This window comes from Seriola lalandi, unplaced genomic scaffold, assembly GCF_002814215.2.
Source record: "Seriola lalandi dorsalis isolate HSWRI2012SDOR001 ecotype SW California unplaced genomic scaffold, Sedor1 jcf7180002054487, whole genome shotgun sequence".
NCBI classification, from domain to species: domain Eukaryota; kingdom Metazoa; phylum Chordata; class Actinopteri; order Carangiformes; family Carangidae; genus Seriola; species Seriola lalandi.
In genome coordinates this window covers 1,174,909-1,197,191 of record NW_019525040.1, presented here as the reverse complement: position 1 = coordinate 1,197,191, position 22,283 = coordinate 1,174,909, and the positions used below count along the sequence as shown (strand labels likewise).

At 39.5% G+C, this 22,283-nt stretch overlaps 3 protein-coding genes and 1 long non-coding RNA gene across 4 annotated transcripts; all 4 read right to left on the bottom strand.

Annotated features, from left to right (window-relative positions):
• Positions 1–261: 261 nt before the first annotated feature.
• Positions 262–5,039, bottom strand: polg2 (polymerase (DNA directed), gamma 2, accessory subunit). The gene is made up of 8 exons (XM_023412768.2): positions 4,156–5,039; positions 3,506–3,611; positions 2,793–2,898; positions 1,958–2,143; positions 1,272–1,409; positions 1,053–1,133; positions 784–884; positions 262–665 (listed from the first exon to the last, which is right to left on the bottom strand). Exons 1-8 carry the CDS (start codon positions 4,634–4,636, stop codon positions 500–502), a joined length of 1,365 nt encoding a protein of 454 aa, XP_023268536.1. The 5' UTR covers positions 4,637–5,039; the 3' UTR covers positions 262–499.
• A 697-nt stretch (positions 5,040–5,736) lies between these two features.
• Positions 5,737–13,652, bottom strand: LOC111659772 (putative ATP-dependent RNA helicase DDX5). Its single transcript, XM_023412806.2, has 13 exons — positions 13,465–13,652; positions 12,011–12,191; positions 11,682–11,778; positions 11,387–11,520; positions 10,710–10,775; positions 9,960–10,101; positions 9,640–9,800; positions 9,155–9,327; positions 8,944–9,054; positions 8,687–8,748; positions 8,525–8,584; positions 6,844–7,065; positions 5,737–6,554 (listed from the first exon to the last, which is right to left on the bottom strand). The coding sequence occupies exons 1-13, from the start codon at positions 13,503–13,505 to the stop codon at positions 6,097–6,099; spliced, it is 1,908 nt and encodes a 635-aa protein (XP_023268574.1). The 5' UTR covers positions 13,506–13,652; the 3' UTR covers positions 5,737–6,096.
• A 587-nt stretch (positions 13,653–14,239) lies between these two features.
• Positions 14,240–16,005, bottom strand: LOC147818756 (uncharacterized). Its single transcript, XR_015437659.1, has 5 exons — positions 15,734–16,005; positions 15,361–15,462; positions 15,133–15,234; positions 14,812–14,904; positions 14,240–14,453 (listed from the first exon to the last, which is right to left on the bottom strand). It is a non-coding gene; the product is annotated as an uncharacterized LOC147818756 (long non-coding RNA).
• A 1,177-nt stretch (positions 16,006–17,182) lies between these two features.
• On the bottom strand, positions 17,183–20,655 carry LOC111659735 (uncharacterized). The gene is made up of 6 exons (XM_023412750.2): positions 20,263–20,655; positions 19,892–19,996; positions 19,553–19,786; positions 18,708–18,853; positions 17,944–18,044; positions 17,183–17,500 (listed from the first exon to the last, which is right to left on the bottom strand). The coding sequence occupies exons 1-6, from the start codon at positions 20,435–20,437 to the stop codon at positions 17,356–17,358; spliced, it is 906 nt and encodes a 301-aa protein (XP_023268518.1). The 5' UTR covers positions 20,438–20,655; the 3' UTR covers positions 17,183–17,355.
• Between the last annotated feature and the right edge of the window lie 1,628 nt (positions 20,656–22,283).

The following is a 22,283-nucleotide window of genomic DNA, read 5'->3' as shown; positions in this document are numbered from 1 at the left end:
GTGATATGAGTTTTCTAATTGAGGGATGCACTTTAAGGGCTGTCTTTGCAATCATTAAAACTGGAATACAATAACCCCCACGACAGAACAGTGAAAGCCCTCATAAGAAACATGTCATCCTTTACAGTTACATAAAGTACAGGAGCAAATCAAGGCTTAAGACTGTACATAACATAATTAAAAATCGATATTTTACCAGATTTCCTCCAAATGCAAAAGCCCACCAAATTATTGCAAACAAAAATCAAATATCAAAAGAAAAACTGTTTATATTTTAATAGAAAGTAAGACAGAAATACAATAACAAACAAATATAGCAATCCTCCAATACGAGCACCACTGTCTCATCACATAGTTAAAACACAAATTATCCACCTCTTTGCCTTAGATGTACTGAAAGGAGGCTGCCAATGTGCAAACGCTTTGTGTGTAGACAAGATGCAAAACCAAGGCAGCACAATAATCAGACACGTTATAGTTGCTCCAACAAAAAGTCCATTCAGATTTTGTCGGCAGCAGAAATGTATCTGGAGACAAAGTTCTTAATCTCAGAGATGTGCATAGTTTCTTTGATGGTGGTGTCTCTACTGCGGACCTGAAGGAGGCCGCTCTCCAAGGTGTTCTCACTGATCACCACAGTGAAAAGCACTCCCATCTCATCGTACCTACAATGCAACGGCACAGAGACACACATACAAACATCAGTCCACAGCAAGAGAAACATCTCTCATTTGCTCTTAATGAGCAATTCTGCATCCATTACAGTGCTTAATAACACTTTACTTGGCATTCAGCTGCTCCATTGATGTTGGCATAGTTTCAAGATACCCCGGCCATGCAGAGATCTTAGCCTCCATAAAATCTTGAAGAAGGCCCTCACAAACCTATAAAATAGTTGGATGTTCATCAGTTCTGTTTGATTTGACAAGCACACAATGAACACGTTCAAGCACTTGTGCTGATTCTATAACTTGAAAGATCCTTTTTACCCAGCACTAAAAAAGCAATTTATCATTCCTGTCTACTGTTAATAAATGTTTGTTTTTTTTTACCTGTCTCAGCTCCACAGTGGCTCCCCTGCCAAGGTCTAAAGCCACTTTGACTGGAGCCAACACTGGATGCAACTTCAGCACCTGAAATTAAAAGAGAACCAAAACTCAGTGACAGAATCACATCACAAGAGAGAAAGTAATTATAACATTATAAAGAAGAAAAAAAAAAAATCAAGCCATCATCTTCCTGATTTTTTCTTTTTAAATGTAGCTCATTACCTTTCTCTGCTGCAGCCTCTGCTTGCCGTCTTCTCTCTTCAGCAGCTGCAGTGAGTTGGACATGAAGGCCATCAAACCACGGTCCATGTTCCCAGTTACAGAGACAACGTGAGGAACTGTCTTGCGCCCATTTCGACACTGAAACAATTAACACTGCATGTGATTGCACTGAAGAAATGCAACAACAACAGTGGCTAGCTGATTGTGTTTAATCAACAAGAGTCCTAACTGTGACCTGAAAAATGACCAATAGGAAGCTCAACATAAAACAAACTTAATATGATTGAATCAACTGGAATTACTATAGGGCTGCAGATATTTGCAAGAAATATATGCAAGAAATAGCCAGGGAGAACTAACAAGATCAATGATTAGCCAATCAATCAATTAGAACCGGCAAAGTTAAATACAATGCAGTCATTATTAATGTCATTAATGACACCTGTGCAGCTTTGACTTGTCAAAACGATGTGAAAAATGTGTATTAAGCGTGGCTCAAAACAAGCCACAATACTGTTCTGCTTTCCGTGTGGGAGTATTGATTATTAGATCCTAACAATCAATCAATCAGTCAAGTGTTACTTGGAGTTACAATGACGCAACTGAATTCAGACATAACAAACAGTACTAATACAAAAAAGCTGCGTTGTTCACATTAAGACACTAAATAGAAGAAGCAGACTGACCTGTAGTTTGGATCGGGCTCCTTTGTGTGTCTGCAGCAGCTCAGCATCTCCTCGGCTACACAGGGTCTCCAGAGGCTCCTGTCCCCACGGGAAGTTGTAGGTGATCCTCACACCACGAGACGCCGCCACCACAAGTTCCTCCTCCGGGATGTCACAGCTGCTGAAGTCGGACGGAGACAGGGCAAACTGGAAATGGACGGATTGAAAGAAAAGAAGGAACAAAGGGAAGGCGTGAGTTGACATGATTTTGTAACTTATCCTGATGTGGCCTTTAAAGACGCACTTCTTGACCTAATGCGGATGTTTGAAAAATACAGAGCATGGAATATTTAGACCCCTTCAAATGTCAATCACTGACCTCGACCCTCAGGAACTAGGGCGCATAACAGTCAACTCGTCTTATTTAATGTGAAAAGCTAAATAAATCAGGTCCACAACCCTTTTTGCACTCCAGCTGGTTCAGCACAACATAACTACCTTGCAATCATAGTAAGAACTACAGTTCTGGTTTTCATTAACATCTTTTAGCAAAACCTTTGCAGAAGAGGAAAAAAAAAAAAATCAATGATTTGATCTCCCTTCGGGGCAATAGAAATCTTTCTTCTGTTGTTCATTTAAAACATAAAGTTAAAACCAATCTGGTCTCTGAATTTCTCAAAGAGGATCTGAATGTCAGAGTTACTCTTTGTCAAGAGGCTTCTCACCACGCCTCGTCACCTGTGCCAGTTCAGCCAATAAAGTACCTACATAGGTGTAAAAAAAAAAGTCCTTGATGAGGTGTTAGCCCAGATACAAACTCCTAATAATTTTGGGAGACACTGCTTTAAATACTCACTTTCCTCCACCACTTTAGCCTCTGTCGTGTCCAGTGATCCAGCCACTGCGAGGAGGTGCGAGGAGAGCAGAACCACACCACAGACGTCTGAGTGACCTCAGCAGGGCTGGCAGAAAAATAATTAATATTTATATTAGTACAACACATTTGTAGCTTTTCAAATAATATTTTTCTCTTAAAAATATAACATCTTTTTAAAAAACACAACTGTGTATTACCTCAGAAAATCAGAGTTAGTTTGCCCTCTAGTATTAAATAATGAACAGTGAGCTACAACATACAGTAAATGCAAAATATTATTGACATCATAACCATCAAAACTGATCTGATCCCTGGGACGTGTTTGAGCTGCAGCCCAAATACAAACGGGGCACGGATTTGAAAATAACCATACTGACCAAAAAGACAAAGAATAATCTATTGATGCACACATCACATGTTAATAGTCATGTAACTTTTTATAGTAGGAGCAGTCAGCTTAAGTTCCACATACAGCTGGGGTGTTAAATAAAGATTTATTAAACATATTGAGGTTTTACTAATGAAGAGTACTTGCCTACATACATCATAGAGGTGGTGTTAACATGAACTCATCAAGGAGCAAAATCCTCCATATCCCAAATTTACAGAGTCAATCACACATAATTTTTCACAAGCATGTCTCTTCACCCACAGAGAGACAAACAGACAATACACAGCAGATGAAGCCTCACCAACCAGAACCGTCAGAGGACGGAAAACACAGACCAGTCTCGGCCAGGCCAAAAGGCAGCTTCGTGTTCACCAGCTCCAACGAGGGGACAAACTGCTCCAAGGCACCTGAGAGCAGACGCAGACTTAATTCATGTTTTTTATTCAGTTAATCCAAATTTTGCATTTCAACAAAGAATAAGGCTGGAATGGCAAACGTTGTTTTTCTTCTTTTTTGTTACAAGTTGAGGATGTCATTATGTTCCCATGTGCTACTCTTTTCACTAGTGCAATACTTGGTTCTCATCATATCATCTGATCCAATACAATATTTATTAGTCTCAGCCACTTGATGGGGAGGATTTCTTTGCCCTAAGTTGAAGCTTTCATGTGAAACTTCCTCTGAGGCAGAGCACAAATTCCCACTGATAAAGTCCTGGACCTAAACATATTGCTTGTTTGGAGGAGCTTGAACTGGGACTGGCTCAGCCCAGGAAGTTCCTTGAAACCGTCAGTCTCTGCACCAGGATTCTGCTGAGCTTGAAGCCATGGTTTGCTAAGACAAGGATGGTCCATCTTGCTACACAGCCCTTGAAACTAGATGCTATCATAATCATTATCCAGTATATACTACTACATACTAATTGAAAACTTTCTGGTATGCAGCATTTACCTTGAAGTAAGTTTGTTCTCACAGATGGCGACCTCTGAAGCAGCATTTGCACCTCCTGGATGATCTGCTCCTTGCTCAGCTCTTGCTGCTCAAATATTTGTTTTAAGTTTTCAGACTCAACCATCCTCAGTTGTCCTGCTCTGTCTGTTTCTCTGTCCTTGCTGCTGCTCAGGGTGTTGATCCCAAACACCTGAGCTGTGGACCTGGTCACAGAGAGCCACCACTGCTCCAGCAGGTTTCTCCTCAGCTCCATGCCCAGAGGTCCATAGCTGCAGCTCATCCCACGCTGAAACAGCTCGGCGTTAGCCTGACCCCGTGAGATGTAGTGTCTGTCCAGGCAGAGCTGCAGCAGAGTCCTGACTTCATCCAAATCCTCACTCCATGATGCACTGCAGCGTCCTCTGTTGAGCCGCAGGTGCGCTGCTGTTCTGCTCTGCGAGGTTTTTAATGTGAAAGCGCGTCTGACACAGTGATTTAACATGATGAGAAGCTTGAGAGAATTAATATTTGTCCAAAGATTGTCTAGTCAAACGATGCAACCCCATGAGTAAAAACCTGGCCACTCCTCACCGTCCAAATACATTTTAAATGCTCCAGGTTAAACATTTTAACTTAAAACAAATTATTAGCAAGGCGTAAGTATGGCATATAAACTTTCTTAAAAACTGTTCAGAGTAAACTGTTTCTGTTCATCCCAGAAATAAACGCTCAGCTGTGTAGTCCTCAGCCTGTTGAACAGCATGTACAAACATACAAGCCGCTGATGTTAGAGCCCGTCAGTGTCTTCAGAGTCCGCATTGGCTTGATAGTTGCCCGGTTACTGCTGAATGATAACCACGGGCAAACTTTGGATTTCACTGGTTCGCAGGAGATACATGTGATATATCATCCGGAAGTTATATTTGTACATCCGGGTTACAACGCATGTCAGCTGGGGCTTTCCATATCAATTGTTTATGTCAGGCTTTAAAAAAAAACAACAAAAAAAAACATTTAAATAGACTGTATCGTATATTGAAATTATATAATAGCCTTTTCAGAAGTATTTAGTAGTATGGTTGTTTCAGGTTAGGATTATGAACAATTTATTAACAAAAACAACAAAGCTACAAAATGAAACACCAAAAATAGTGCCAGTGAGGTAAATAATATATTAATACAACTTTAAATATCCCCCCCAAAAAATGTCATTGTTTCACTAAGGCCTCTAAATGCTCAGTGGCCTCAATGGCGGCAACAGGCCTGAACATTAGTACAAGCACAAGCAGGGTCAGTAATAGGTTTGTGGCTCCAAAGGAGAGGTGCAGACGTCCAGGGGCTGTAGACATCCATTATGCCCAGACTTCCCATTTCTGTGCAGCAGTTTGCAATTTCAAAGTGTGACTTCTTTCATTCATTCCATCTTTCAAACCTACTCACTTCATAACCTGTGTTAATGTCAAAAATGTGTTCAGATACTGTATTAAGGTCCAGTGTGCCAATGAACCATGTCAAAGATCCAGATCAGATCCATGCCAAACCAATCCAAACTCTAATAATTCTTCCAACACAAACCTCCAAACAAAACACACAAAAACGAGGTTTCCATTTTCTTATTTTTATTTAAAAGGGCTACACAAACCCTTTTTATATGATCTTCATTAACATCACTTTAAACATACCACAAACTGAAAACACTGCATTACCTAGTAAAAATAAATTACCGAGGAATGTAACAAAAAACAGTCAAGGAAAAGTGCAGCAATCATAGTTGCACTATAGGAGACATGTCTATGACTCCATTTAATGCTCTGGGTTTTCTGAATAATTCCAACCCTGCTGTAAGCAAAACAAAGTTAAACAGTACAAAGGATAATAATAATAATAATCATCATCATACTGTAAGATTGCAAGACTAAACAAAAATCATGTTGGTTCCCATATATTGTGCGTATATCATATCTACTGTGGGAAGGGTGGTGGCATGGGGTAGGGCACCATCGGTGGAGGGGGTGGTGGCTGTTGGGCCTGTGGTGGTGGCGGCTGAGAATTGAAAGGGAATGGCGGGTGATTCATGCCATTCTGAGCGGCCCTCTGCATGGCCCCGAACTGAGGGGGGCCCTGGAAGCTTTGGTTACCAAAGGCACCCACCTGGTTTGCTGGAGCACCAAAATTACCCTGTCCGTTGCTGTTGCTATAATTGTTGTTGCCATAGCTACCACCAGAGTTACCACTGTTGCCTCCATAGCTGCCACCATTTTGGGCCTTGCTGCCACCAAAGGCACTCTTCGGCCCACTGCCAAACCCTCTATCACTTTCCCTGTCCCTGTAACTACTACCACCAAAGTTGCTCCTCCCACCCCCAGAATACCTATCGCGACGGTCATCCTTGTAGCCACCTCTTCCCCCCCTTCCACGACCTGGATGAGATGAAGACAGGAGAGGGACAAAAGGAGAGAGAGGAGTGGGTTCAGACTGTTACTACACTGAACCTTAATCAACATGGCAGCACAACTAGGAGACATCAATTAGATAAATAGAGCCCTTAACTCCCCCTGGACTGTTAAATTCTTATTTGCTCACATACTTTACCTAAATGAAAATTAAATGTTTTGTTTTTACTTATAATAATAAAATATCCTCCGTCATGAATAATAATTAAAGAAAATGTTAATATGCTTATTAATGCCAACATGTAACAGATTTTACCTCCTCTGTCCTCTGCCATCTGGATCAGCTTGGGGTTAATGGCCTGGTTGGCCTCGCGGAGCACAGAGATCAGGTCACTGGCTTGTTTCATGTTGTTGGGGGTGAAGAAGGTGTAGGCTGTGCCCGTTTTTTGACTTCGGGCTGTGCGTCCAATTCGGTGGATATAATCCTCGGAGGAGTTAGGGTAGTCATAATTGATGACAAATTTCACATCCTCCACATCTGTGAAAGTGTTGCAGTGTGGCAAAACAAAACATGGAGGCCACACAGGATTTTGCACACCACAACAGCCAGATCAAAGGGAAAAGTTAGCAACTGTGAAGGCTGGGGAAAGAAATTGGTCATTAGGCTGTGGAGGAAAACGTGTTAAAACAACATAATATTTTGTACACAACTATTCCATGGGAATACTACTGTGGGAAGAGAGAAACGATGCACACTCCAATTGCTTACCATAATCAAAAAGATCCAAAAGACATTCACTCTCCCTTTTGTTACCAAGGGAGAAAAAGAAATGGATTTAGGTCTTACCATAAAGGAGTATGCATTCACTAGTCCTTTCCCAATGCAGCGAAATCCCCCACAAATTGTCAAGTGACATCCAGGAGCTTCTACGCAGTTGGGCCACGATATGCACTGGGGCGTCCTCATGTGCCAATATAGGACCATTGAGTGGTACATTTTTGCAGGTCCATTTTTCCCAGTACACTCTCAAAAGAAACCTGATATTAAAGGCCGCACTGCATGTCTTGCCAAGACAAAATAGACCAAGTACTAATTTGAACAGGGGCCCCTTCAAAAAAAATGAAAAAGGCCCAAGCATTGAACCCTGCGGGACCCCTCAGCGAACACAGAACAATTGCCCCCACACCCTTCATCAGTCTCATCAAGGCAAGATCTTCCAAGAAGCCAGTGTTCACTTGAGAAAATGTCTCTCGTTGGCAGGTCTCGACATGACTATAAAACGCAGGCGAGGGAGGAACTTTGGTTTGAGCTGTCTCACTCTCTTTCTCCTCTCACTAGGTGTTCCCACTACCCCCTACACACATGTGCCAGGTCTCATCAATTTTCAGAGACAAAATATTTCAAACTGCTCTCTCCATTTCAAGAAATCCAGCACTTTGACGGGAAAAGAAAACAACTGAAAGCTTAGACAGGCTCACAAGCACCCATGCTATGTGATACAAGCTCCGAAAGGTAACAATTGTTCCAAATCTCAAACAAGTGACTTGCAATACAGCGCTCTCTAACACAACAGCATGCAAGGCAAAAGTCACATCAGCATCAAGCATATCTTTTTTCTTTTTTTTTACGTTTGAGTTGGAAACAGCTGGATGGCATTTGTCAGGTGAAATCCATGGACAGAGAACAGATGTGTGTGTATTTCAACAACATATCAGAGACAAAGGCTTAGCCACACAGCCTTTTGAAGATCACTGGCACACAAGAGCTTTCACCTCTCTAGGCCCACTGGGTGGCAAGCCAGTTGAGCACTTCCAATATGTCATCCATCTCCCTCTCGAGGCCTGGGACTGTCATGCCTAGCGCCTGCCACAAAGACTCCACCTTAAGGTGAGAAAAACTCAGAAAATGCATAGAAAAGTTAAAGAAAGCAAAACCACTTTCTTTAAAATAAGTGTAACACTGATAAGAAAGTGGTACTACTCAATGGCATACTGACCTAAGCCACGGGAGGCCACATCTGTAGCAATGAGGATTGGAGCTTTGCCATATCTGAATTCTGAAGGGAGAGAGCCGGTATTTAATTAAATTACAGGGCAGCCTGTGACAATGACTCTTAAATCATTTTAAAACCATAACAATGTAATTTATTAAATCTCACCATTAAGGACCCAGTCCCTCTCCTGCTGGCTCTTGTCTCCATGAATTCCCATGGCCGGCCAACTGTGACAGACACATTGAGCATTAAGCATTCCTAGCCCAGTTTAAACTAAATTCAGTGCGCTTGTGCTTTAACAAGCAACGAGAAAGAACAGTTATCACCTGGCATAACCAAAAACCAAAAAGACTTGACAGATGAACAAATGAATTCATGTAAGGTACAGACATCCTTTAAAGGAACAGAGAGGAGATCTTTACCCATCTCGTCTCATCCTCCTGGTGAGCTCATCACAACGCCTTTTGGTCTCCACAAATATAATGGTCTTGTTCTCCTTTTCACTCATTATCTCCTCCAGCAAACGGATCAGTCTAACAAAGAGGAGATAGAAGGTTGAGACAAAACTGTTTTTTCATCGCATCAGTTGATCAAATGATACTGAAAAAGGAGAAATGGAAATCATCTACTGACTTGTCCTCCTTCTCCATGTCACTGCAAACATCAACTATCTGTAGGATGTTGTGATTGGCACTGAGCTGCAGTGCTCCAATGTTGATCTGGACGTAGTCCTTCAGGAAGTCCTCAGCCAGCTGGCGAACTTCCTTAGGCCAGGTGGCACTCCACATCAGGGTCTGACGGTCTGGCTGGTAAGGACAAGAGAGAGGACTTGTAACAGCTTGGCAGTTTCCATGTAAATTTAACACTTACACACTTACACATAACTGTTTAAGTGTTAAACTTAGAATGTACCAGTCAGACATTTTAGTGTCAGTAACAGTTCATTTAAGTGGTTGCAGCTTGTTTGACAAACTTATTTTTTATTTCCATCAGTATGACTTTAATTTCATCTTCTGGTGCATTTTTACTCATAAACAAAACAGTTGGTGGTGTGACAATTTTCTTGGACATTATATCAAAAATATCAAATGTCTGCCAAGTGAAAGGAAACAACTTACCCGGATTTGTTCAACTATCTTGCGGATTTGAGGTTCAAATCCCATGTCCAGCATGCGGTCAGCTTCATCCAGCACCAGGTATGTGCAACGGCGCAAATTAGTCTTACCACACTCCAGGAAGTCAATGAGACGACCTGGGGTGGCGATGCAGATCTCAACACCTTAAACAAGACAAGAAAAACACAATCAATTTTGATACTGGTAAATTGCCCAAATGTAAATCAAAGAGTTCTTCAAATGTAATCAAAGCAAAGACATAGTAGCAAAGAAATGCCAAATGAATTTAGCAATATTCACTTAAAGGATCAAAGTAAGCATACCCCTCTCAAGGTCCCTGATCTGGGGTCCTTTGGGTGCACCACCATAGATGCAGGTGCTCTTGAGACGGGAGGCCCTGCCATATTCAGCAGCCACTTGTTGCACCTGCTGAGCCAGCTCACGAGTTGGTGCCAACACTAAGCACTAAAAGAAGATAAATACAATTTTTGAAAATAAATAAAATAACTTGAATGTGTACAACATGTATATATTAGGCATTTACAACAACATTTGTGTCTATCAACTCATGAACAGACAGAGCAAAACAACAGCTTCCTGCATGCCAGGACCACAAATGTCGATTTCAACTTGCCAAGTATTGCTTGTTTTAGCTGCACAATGGCATGCCACGCTGCATTTCACAGCTGCCTCCCAGAAGGGAGCAAACCCCGCCTACTGACACCATAATATTATGGTACTTCTTGGAAAACTTTGCTCCCAAAAGGAAAATTCTTCCTGCAACTAGGTGAAACACAAGACGTGCACAAATGATAGAAGCTTCATTGGTTTTTTGATTTGTTTGACACACCATATAAAAATTCGGCGGAAAAAGTGGAAAAATTAGCTATATACAGATCAATACATTTGATTTATAAGCATGATGTGAATGCTAAGCATCATCTGGGCATCCAGGTATAAAACTGTGATAGCTTAAAAATCCTCTTGTTTCAAAAATGGAGAAAAAAAATCCAATATCTGTACATATCATCCTGTGCTAATAGAGACAACAGTATATGCTGCATTGTACTTACAATAGGTCCATCTCCATGTTCCAAGAATGGCTGATGTTGGATGTGCACAATTGCAGGCAGAAGGTACTATAAAAAATACATAAAATAAATAAAACGACAATTCATACAGCACATGATTAGATTATTGTCTCTAAAAAGCAAAACTTTCCTGCCAAGAGGGCATTTATTTTCACGACATCACCAGCGTCTATTTCAGCTGATGAGTGTTAACATTGTTTCAAGTTGCAAAATCTTGTCTTAAATGTCTATGTCATTCTGTTCAAATCTGAGATAGTTATTCTGGATAACAGTGCAATGACAAGTCAACCCAGTGAGTGGTAGTGAATGGTGCCAGAATGCCATGACTAAACTGGACTACACGGAACATAAAAATACTGAATAAAAAAACAAAATAAAAAACATATGGCCTAACCCACAGCACACTACCAGGATAATCATGCCTCTCTCATGTATAGTAACTAGTTTCTTTTCTCATTTAGGTAGCTACAGCAAAACCTGGTACACAAAGCAAGGTCCAAAAAAGGCTACAGACTACTGTCTAAGAGCACTAAGTTTGCGTATGGAAAAAGTGGTATTATGTCTTAACCGCTCTGGGATGCAAAGGTGACAACAAATTTATCTTGTTTGTGCTGGGTAGATAGGGTTTGAAAATCATAACTGGAAAACACTTCACTTACTGCAAGGGTTTTCCCAGACCCAGTTTGTGCGATGCCAACCATGTCTTTGCCACTGAGGGCAACAGGCCACCCCTGAGACTGAATCGGGGTTGGTTCAGTCCAGTTCTGTTTGACTATAACATCCATGACGTAGCCTAAAGAAATAAGGTATGCAAGTTAAATCATTGAAACATCTAGATCAACATCAACATTTCTGGCAGTGACACAGTATGGCTGAAATATTCAACATATATTAGTAGATAGGCAGAGGACTTCTCAAAATTACATGCGTAGTGGAGCATGAATTTCCACTTACTAGGAAATGCAGCTTCATGGAATTTTACAATTGGTTTTGGGCAATCTCTGCCTTTGACTGTAACCTCTTTGCTTCTTCTGTACTGCTCAACCTCTTGCTGGAATTGGAAGAAGAAATAATAAAACAACGTCAATATACACAAACCTTTAAAAAACAGCAAGAAAAGCTATTGATTGTGTGAGTTGGAATATCTCTCTTGGGTGACAGATCATTACATTTTGTCTTATCTTTAACTTCACATGATGTGTTACTTATTCTGTGAGAATCAAATAAGTAAAATCAAATAAAAATGTAAGCATAAAAAAGAAACAGTGGGAAGCCATCCTTACAAGTGGTCTGCGGGTGGCATCTGGGTGCTCCTGGTAGAAGTTCTTTTGAAACTTTGGAAGCTCATCAAGGTTCCAGTGCTTCTTTCGCAGCCTCTCACCAGGGTTGCCAAACTTTCCTGGAGGGGGTCCGCCCCTATTGCCTCCTCCACCACCACCAAAACGAGGGGGTCCTCCTCCATACCTTGTGTAAAAGACAGGAACACACAACATTAAGGGCAGCCAGAAATGACACTTAATAAAGGGCAACCAATTTTTCATATAAAAGCTGTGTGAACTAGTCATGGTTAGTATTACTCAGCCTGTGGAAACAACAGTGAAGTTTGAGAAAATACCACTGATGATACTTAGTGATGTCAACAGGCTCATCTGAGCTTGGCCTTGAAATGGTTTGACACAAAAAGATGCTACTGTTTGCATAATGGGAGGGGCAGGTTTAAGCATTTCTAGAGTTTGGCTTGCTAGGAACACTGCTAGGAGTTATAAGTCAGAACACCCCAGTCTCTGCACACTGAATTTTACAGTTGTTTTTACCCCTCTCTTTTATCCCTCATCTTTATAGACATGCAATACTGAAGCACTGCAGTGTCACTTCAACACTGCCTTTACTACTATGCACACACTTTCCTGGATTACATTCCTGTCTTCCCCGTTCTAGCACCTTGTAAACAAATTACACAAAAGGGGGAGGGACTTTAAATGTGTAAACAGATAAATCCACATTTGTGACAGGAAATACAATCTTCCAAACAGAGAGATACTTGATACCCTAGAGGAAAAACTAGGAACTGAGTATTGAACCGAATAACAAACACTAAGCATCTATGACGTTTTTCACAACTGTCACTGTTATAGTGACAGTTGATAGTTTCCTACAAACTGTTGACGCAGCCAAATCCATAACTGCTTAGACAGAGCCAGATTTAAATGTCTGACACCTGTATATCGCCGTGCTCATTGTTAAAGTTAAACTGTCAAGATTACTGAACTGAGTTTCATGTGACCAGGTTCATACTTCAATAAAACGGGGACGTTAAGGGGCTTGGTAAGCGACATTGCAGGTGACACTACTAACAGAAAACGGGTCGTTAAAAAATAAATTCGTCAGGACTGCAAAAAAGTATAAAGAGAAGACGCTACTGCGTCACATTGGCATTTAAAAGAGGCTTGCCGTGCCAATTGCTCAGCCACCGACACAGAGTCGTAGTTAGCTGCCATTTTACCTCCAATAGGCAGATATGTCAAGTCAATGCAGCGGCGCCAGACCACATAAAAACAGTTTTTCTTGTCACATGTAATTCTCGAGTGTAGCCAAATAACATCTACTCGCCACATAAACTACAAGACAAGTGTCTTGTTTTGCCAGTACAGCCATGACAGCAGTACCGCTAGCTACCGTTTGCTAAACTGCTCATCCTGGCTAACGTTAAGAACCCCAGAGCTGACACTTGACTTACCCTCTATCTCTGCCACGATCTCTGTCTGAAAAGCCAGGCATTGTGTAGCAGACTACTGTGGGGGAAAACGGACTTCCCTTAAGCCGGCCAACAAAACAGGAGATTAATTTAAGTCCAAAAAAATATCAGCACAGGGAAAATAAAAAGAAAATGCCGGCAGACAAAAATCTGTCTGGAGAGACGGATGTGAGGTCAGACGAGGCGGATAACATTGTATCAATGCGCACCACCCGCTGTGGTACTATTTAATTCCCGTACACCTGCGTTCAGTAACGGAATGTAATGGGGACAAGCTGCACTAAGCAGTTAACCGCCTCAGTGTTTAATGTGACAAATTTCATGGGAATATTTTAATTAGAAAATGTGACAGATGTCTGCCTGGATTATTTATCTTGTTGGGCCAGTTAAAACTGACAACAATAAATCCTCTCTTCAACTTGATAATCATTTTGGAGGCTGTAGTTTGTGCTGCTGCTCTGTTATTTGCCGTCATTGACACCTGTCAGTATAACACAGTACAATTATAGACTTTTTATAAAAAATACAACTCATAAGCACCACAAACTGCAGCCTCCAAACCCACCACACAGTTGAATCAACACCTCTGAGAGCAGAAAATAGGATGGGCCCTAAAATACTCCTATTCATTATTTGTGATATAAAAATTTGTAGTTAATAAACATATTTTTGTAGGATATACTGTTGCACTGTGATTAGTGACAAATTTATTTGCAGAGATGAAGGGGAAAAGCAACATCACCACAACGAAGTCCAGTTGGGCAAGCAGTCAGATGATAACATTTATTTGTAAGAGAAATAATATTATGTAACATAGTTAATTACAACAGTATTTGAACGTGGAAACTAGGTGTATTCAGTAAATTTGACAAATTGTCAAAACAATTTGATATATCCAGCTGATCTCCATCATTTCATTTCTCCAACATTTTTCATTTGGTTGATGTAAATCATGTGTGGCATAGTGGTGCCTGCAGAGACAGAAAAAAAAAAGAAAAAAGAGGAAAGACATTTCACACAACTAAAATCACAAAACAAAAATATCTACATTAAAATTTGTAAGCTCTTTACTCAAAAAACTGCTAAATATGAGTGAAATATATATGTTTATGTGATTATAATCTAATAATTATAAAACAAAATCAATTGATTTTACATTGAAGTTGTCAGGCCATCAATCTACTCCTCAATTATTTTGAAAATGGTAATTTCCTTGTTCAATGTTTAATTTCATCAAAACTGCACATTCTGACCATTTGTCCAAGATGCTTCCTGCTATGACGTGATACAACCCTGCAAAAGAGAAAAATAACAGGTCCCAGTTCTTACTGTTCTGTGGTCTCTCACCCACTCATTTGTGGTCTTCATCTTAATCAGGATTAGTCAAGCCAGGCAGGTTCTTACATTTCTTAGGTTTTTGTCCTGTGTTTTTAAGACAGAAAGCAAAGACAATTGAATGAGCCCTCACTTTTCCCAATAACAGTTCCAGTTTCCAAAACTCTCAACTCTTAATGTTCTTAACTTTAAACACAAAATGTTGCCCTTAGACACAAAAGCAAGACACGTTCAACTTGTTGTAACAAATCAAATGAGGAAATACCTCATCAGTGGACAAAGTTGATAAAATATGAGTTGTAAAATTTTACTTACTACAAAACGTATTCCACAAGTAATCTCTTTGTATGGTGAGCTTAGTGTTATTGGCAGTTAACTGGCTACTTTCTGCGTCCCAGTGGGTTCTTTCTGTTTTCACTATTGTAACAAGGTGAACAACAAAACAGCAACTGAATATTCCCATATGTTGTCATACTATTATATAACGAACAACATGTGAAGTGCTCATCACTTTGTGCTTCTTATTACTATCACAAAACTCACTTTGGACTCCAAGGACAATGATTCCAGCCAGGAGGATGAGACACACTGCACCCAGAAACACTGAGGTTCTGACACTATTCCTCTTTTCTCTGACCACATACACTTAAAAAACAAAACATCAGGATCAGGATTTTTAGGATACTGCAACATATTAAAAATACATTAAACACATGAAATACTACATGTAGCTGTATATTATTGGAAACTTCAACTTTTTAAATTAAAGAAAATTCAATTAAAACACATGTTCAGGGGCTACAATATCATACTGCTACACCTACACAGAAAACATAACATAGACATTATAATTGAAACAGAAAAAACAAGAGAATTTAAATCATAATCTGTGTCATCCCTAGTTGTTGTGTCCTACCTGGGTGCTGAGCCTCTGCAGGTCTTGGTATATTTGGTGACATGCCCTCCACCCAGGGATTTTCATACACTCTCAGGCTTTCTGCACTGAGATAGATGTCCACTACATTCTCCTTGTTGTTCTGATCGCATTGAAACTTCCTGTTGATGCCTGGCTCATCGTACACATGCTCCGACATGTCTCACGGCTATCATACATTAAACACCAGACTTAAATAAGCTCAATAAAATGGTTCGTGTTTAATAGTAATGTCTGTTTTCTGAAAGAGGCTGGACACTCCAACTGATGACAGCATAAAAAAGAAGAAGAGCAGAAAAACAGGAAGTCAAAGCTAAGAACTGTTTGGGCATCTGCTTGTTCCCTTTGAGCCCACCTGATCATCAGTGGCCTTTGGCATTTGATTTGTCGTCAAAAACTAGAGATAATGGCGATTGTTGACTAAAGAGTAACCACACAGGAAATGGACCAAAACAGAGGCGATAAAACAATGAGTGGGCCGTCTGTCATTGTGGGTGAATGTGTGTCAGGCACAATGACTTTTCCCACGATTAACATAGGTTTAAAATATGTAGGTCTACAGTTCACATGAAATAAAGTCATTGCAAACTGCTGCATTTTCAGGAAAATATCTCTGAAGGTTTCTTTTAAAAGTCATGTGGTGAATTTATAGGCTCGTGTTGTAGTACATTCCCATTCAGACTAGAGGACCAATAAAGATTGACAAATAAAACCTATTTTGGGAAATTACAATGTAAAGTTTTTAAAATATGGAGTATTTATTATTATTATTTTCATCAATGTAAATTTCGTGTATTATTGACATTATTATTGTTCCTGCTAGAAACAATATTATAGTTATGGCTTTAAAATGGTTATATGTACTCTAAGTATTTCAGTGGAATTTTCAAAATATCTTCACTGTTATTTGCTGGTTGTAATTTAAAGTGTTACAAAAAAGGTCTATACTCAACATTATGCCCCTTTCACAGGTGAAAAGAAAATAACCAGTTTTATTATTCACCAAAAAACTATTATTTTTACTGTCTTCTGAGCCAAATCAAGAACCTGTAATTTGACAAAACAGACAGTCAAGTTGTCTGATCTAAATCACCACAAATTTCACTTTAGGATAAACTGTCTTGTAACTCTGTTAAATTTTTTACAGTCATTTCTGTATGAATTTGTATTCTTTTGACTAAAATCATAATTTTTTTCACAATAAATTCATTTCTAAAATTATTATTAGTGATAAAGCCTATATCAGCATTTTAGCTTCTTTCAGTCCTGTTTCTACATTAAAGTATCATTTGGTCTTCATAGTGATAATGTTATATGTACTACATCACTCAGTCCTACAATGAATAAGGTTGTCAGATATATGTATTTGTTTTGTTTTTTTTATATATAATTTCAACAACAAATAATCAAAAATATTACATTACTGAAAAGTCACATCTAAGAAGTTTATTTATACATGAAATATATGTACATTACACATACAGCATGGAGCTCTACTTTGCTTTAACAGGAGGAAAAATGTACAGCTTGTTGTTGTTATTTTACATGCGTGAGAGCAAAACAGATGTGGAATCAGTTCAAGAGTGTAGCATCATAATTTAATTTCATTTAAGTATTTTCTCACAGATGAAGAATAATTTGATACTGCAAGGTAAATCATTCCAGTTATTTAAACCATTAAACCATTTACTAATTTGAGCACAGTTTTCCTTTTGTCCTGCATTATCCGGCTGTCCTCTTCTCCAGTAGCTAGAGATGAACAAAAACATTTCAGCCACAATTTTAAACCATTGCTAAAATATTAGAAATCAATACTGCTGACATCTGTGAATTTTCCTTCCATAGCATGTTATTATGAAGTCATAATTATGATTTTTAAGGACAATGATAGCACATTTGTGTCACTTGTGATTCAGATCTTGGATGCTCAATATCACACAGCTTCACTAATGACCTACATGCACAACATGTCTTTATTGTCAATATATGAAGTACAGCAGAGCTAATCTCTTCATCTTCTCCGTCCTTTAATATTTTCATTTAATTGTGTGCAGACTTTTTTTTCAGAGCTGCATTAAGACTGCTGGGAGCCCTTAGCTTTAATGTAAACTAATTGATGAGCTGGCAGTGTTTGTCTCCCTAACATAGCAGAGGGACAATCCATAAATACAAAATTTGATGAAATGTCTTACAATGTGGTGGCATTCGTTCCATCAACCAATTTCCAGACACCTTCCTGCTCCTCGTCTGTGACACCAAGCCAGATGCTGTTGGGAAATGAGCTTAGAAATATCTAGAGTTCAGAGAGAGATTTAGGTGGCTGTCAGTTATAGTTAGATTTCATCATTTATTCTTTACTTCTAAAAGGTATCGGTTTATCTTAAGAGTCCTCCTTTTGATATGTCACAGTAGGAAAAACATAATGATAGCTTAATTTAATTTAGCTGAGTCAGTTTCAGGGCCCTGGTGTTGCGCATGTTGGCTCACAGACAACAGAGCCATTGTTAATGTTATTATAGTAACACCTGTGATTTTCTTATCACGACAAGTCAAAATGTTTACTGTGAAAAGTGATTATGTAGGTAGAAGATTAAAAAACAGAATGAACTTTCTCTATCACAATATTCACAGGTTTGAATGTCTCTCCCTCCTACCCTGTTCATATATTGTGTTCACTTCTGCAGCTTTGCAGAAGTCATTGTGGACCTCTCTTCCCCTTTTCAGACATTTCAGGAAGATTGAAACTACTTTATCACACTGATCTTTTCCTCTTCCATCTTTCTAAAAGGCCAAGTACTAATTTTGTCTACTACATACCGTATTAAATGATGAATTTGGGAAGTGAAACAACTGTGTATATTAGTACCTTTAAGACAGTATGTATTACATGTATGCAGAGAATAAAATAAGAATACTCAGTCAACCCACAATAGCTTCAAGAGAAAGAAAGAGTCACCTGTTCCTCTTCGCTAGATATGATCGGCAGCTGTCCACCACGACTTTCACAGAACTGTTTGCTGTCAGACCAGTTTTTCCTTGAGGTGACAAATGAATAACAAGTGTTGCCAAACTTCATCCACTTGGCAGGACAGGATGATGTCTCTGTTTAACAACAAATAATAATATGCTTCAGTCATAATAATGCATTCAAACTCCATGACAAGGGAAAAGACAAAACACTGTACATCAAGTAGGAACTCCACCACTCATACAGTTTTCATGACGGGGGAAACAAGCAATAGACACCAAAACTATTTTTCCTACCAGACCATAAACAAGTTTCTAGCCTAACCCTAACCCCATAGTTCACTACAGACGAGGAAACTCAACTAAAGTAAGAAATGAACAGATTGTTTCAGGAAGTCATTCAGTTCAGTTTGTTTACCTAAAAGATTCACTCTTTTGAATGAATCGTTCACAAACTACACAACAACTTACTGGAGTCTCTGCTGGTTGCCTGGTAACAGCTAACAGCCATGTAACAGAAAAGTTTCATAATGCCCCAATTTTACCCTTAGATTTTTGTGTAAATGAACCAAATGCTATGTAACTTTTAATTAGTGAGCCTTAGCTTTTGTAGTAGGCTGATTTTTTTTTGTCTTTGAACAGAGTCATTCTGTTTCTTTGTCTCCAGACTTTGTGCTAAGCTAACCAGCTGCTGGCACCAGCTTTATAAATACCATGTATACATGAGAGTGGTATTTATGCTATCAACTCATTTTTGGCACATCAGTGAATTTGTATTTTCCAAAATGTCAAACTATTCTTTTAATCAAAATCATTATTCTTTTGTCCACTCACCAAGCTGCTTTTTTAATTTGTCTCTGTCTTTGGTGACTTCAAAAATGTCTTCCTGTAGCTGGTGTGTCTTTTGGATCAGGTTGATATTGAGGCTTGTCATTTTACTGTAATTTGTCCGTAGTTCGTCTCTCTCAATGGTCAGGTTGACATTGAGGCTTGTCATTTCACTGTAATTTGTCAGTAGTTCGTCTCTCTCGATGGTCAGGCTGTCATTGAGGCTTTTGTCTTGAACCCCTGCCACAGCAAGCATCAAATATGTGATTGATCAAACATCACCTATATACATCTGGGTAAGTTATAATAACCATTGCTTTGAATAGATGAATTTGGAAAACTTACATAGGACCACCACAGCAATGACTACAGCCAGGAGGAGAAGACACAGCAGCACCAGAAACACTGCAGCAGGTCTGACGAGATCCCTCTTTCCTGAAGGTGCATTGACTGAAATGGCCGAGAGCACAAGTAAATGGCTGATGAAATTAGCTATTTTATAAAGTTCTGCATTATTAAAAGCTATTCATTAGAGCACTTTTAGTTACCCGTGTTTAAAAATGCCATAAACATTTTTTATGTCCATAATTGAAAAACAAAATGCATCAACATAAAATGTAATGTTTCCCCCAACACTGCACATAAAAAGGTCATCTTAATCATAGTATGTATTACATAAGAGACAGGTAGACAGACACAGACAGGCGGATGGATACTTTGCTGTTGTTCTTCAGTGGTGTCCTGTAATTTCGGTGGCGTACTCCCCTCTGCCCAGTAGTTGTCATAAATGTTCACATTATCCGTTTTGTCTGCATTTCTGCCCTCATTCTCCCTTGTCTGAAATCTAACTTTCTTGGTGAGGTCTGGCATGGCATAGATATCCTCAGACATAATTGTATAACCTCCACTGTATTGTAACTACACTCCACCTAATTCAGATGTACTCTGTTCTGCTTGTACCAGTCCATGTATATCATACTGTGGCTCTGCCTGTTATTCAGAAATAGAGAAGTAGTAAGTGGTCACTTTGCCACCCAGGTTTTAACAGAGGGAAGAAAACAGAGGAAGCCAGAAACATTCATGCAGAAGGTCAAATGGCAAAAGAGCAAAGCACGACTCTGGCTTCATGTCATACACACACACACACACACACACACACACACACACACACACACACACACACACACACACACACACATACACAATCAATAACCAGCATCATATAACATGTCTAAATGTTAAAGGAGATTTCTGTTGCTACATTGTCATGTTCCTTCTGATAGGTTCGAGGGCAGATCACCAGCCCCCTTGTGGGACGTTCAGGCAAAGCTCGGGGCACTGTTGCTGCAGGACACTGTTCTGGTTGGCCATCCAACTGTGACATCACGGCTCAGAAAGTGAGTGACAACCGACAGTTTGATTTCTGCTTGCAACAGCAGTTAAATTATCATGACAAGCTTGAGTTTGAGTGTGGTCTCGTCCTCCTGTGTTTTGAGGTTGTTTTGAATCTTTCATGAAGAGAAGGCAGGTGAAGCTTAGCAGACGTTGGTTCTCGTCCTTTCTGACTATGTTTTGTCTCCAGGTCCTTGCTGAGGTAGAGTTCAAGCTGCTGAAGGGACCTATACTGGCCTTAAAAACTTTGAATATACCTAATTCGCTCGCTGGGACAGTTCTTCAATGTAACTTTCTCCGTATTTCTTGTGCTTTTTGTTACTTATTCCCTTTACACTAAAGTTGTTCCCAAACTTTTGTAGACCCCTCTATCCCCAACATGTTTGCTTGTGTGTGCATGCGTGGAGGCTCTGGAGCACTGTGGAGAGAATCACACTAACCTCTCCAGCCTGCGCTCTAAGACCGAGAGTCTCCCATGAGATCGAGCACTGTGATCTGTGACTGTTGCTCCTGGCTCTGGGTGGATGGTGGATGACACAACCTCTGGTGTACAAGGCCTCGCCCCAAGGAAGAGATCAGGATCACCAGTGCCTAAACGAAACCGCTGCAGAGCGTTAACCAGAATGGGAGAGTGGGAGAACTGGGACTGCCAGGTGACTCAGCTTCATCTGCTGTTAATTGTCATTCATGTTGTTTAAGTTTTAAACATGTCACTTTTGCTGGAAATGTAAAATGTTGGATTTTGATTTAAAATGCTTCATACAAATATTTGTACTTTTACTGCCATGGTGTTGTGATTTTAGCTTTAAGTTATCTTGTTCATATCTATGTGTCTTTCATGTCAGTTTAGAAACTAAATAAACTTGAAAGACACATAAGTGTAACAGCTTTTTTGTTGCTAAAATGTCAATTACTAACAATTCGCCATCATTATTTTGTTACATTATTTAAATATTTAACCAAATGTTGGAAGATTTTCTGAATGCCCATTAGTTTAAAATCTATTTCTTTAATCACAAACTTTCTATGGTGAAAAAGACATATTTTAGAAGTTAATAACTACTGAATAAAACTGATTTAGTTTCAGTGAATGTTCAACATAATCTCCTTAGTATTCCATATATTGTATTTATTAACTTGTGGTTATAATGGCTGGTTTTGGCTGTGCAACAGGTGAATCTAGTGACTCTCAATGTGTGGTAGCAGCATGCACACTCGGGTTTGTTAATAACATGGTCTGAAATATGTGTATCTGGAAGTACAGACTGTGACATTCATAAAAAAAACAAAAAAACAAAACAATAAAACAAAGTCAATGCCGTCTTCTAATAACAAAAAGTCAAAA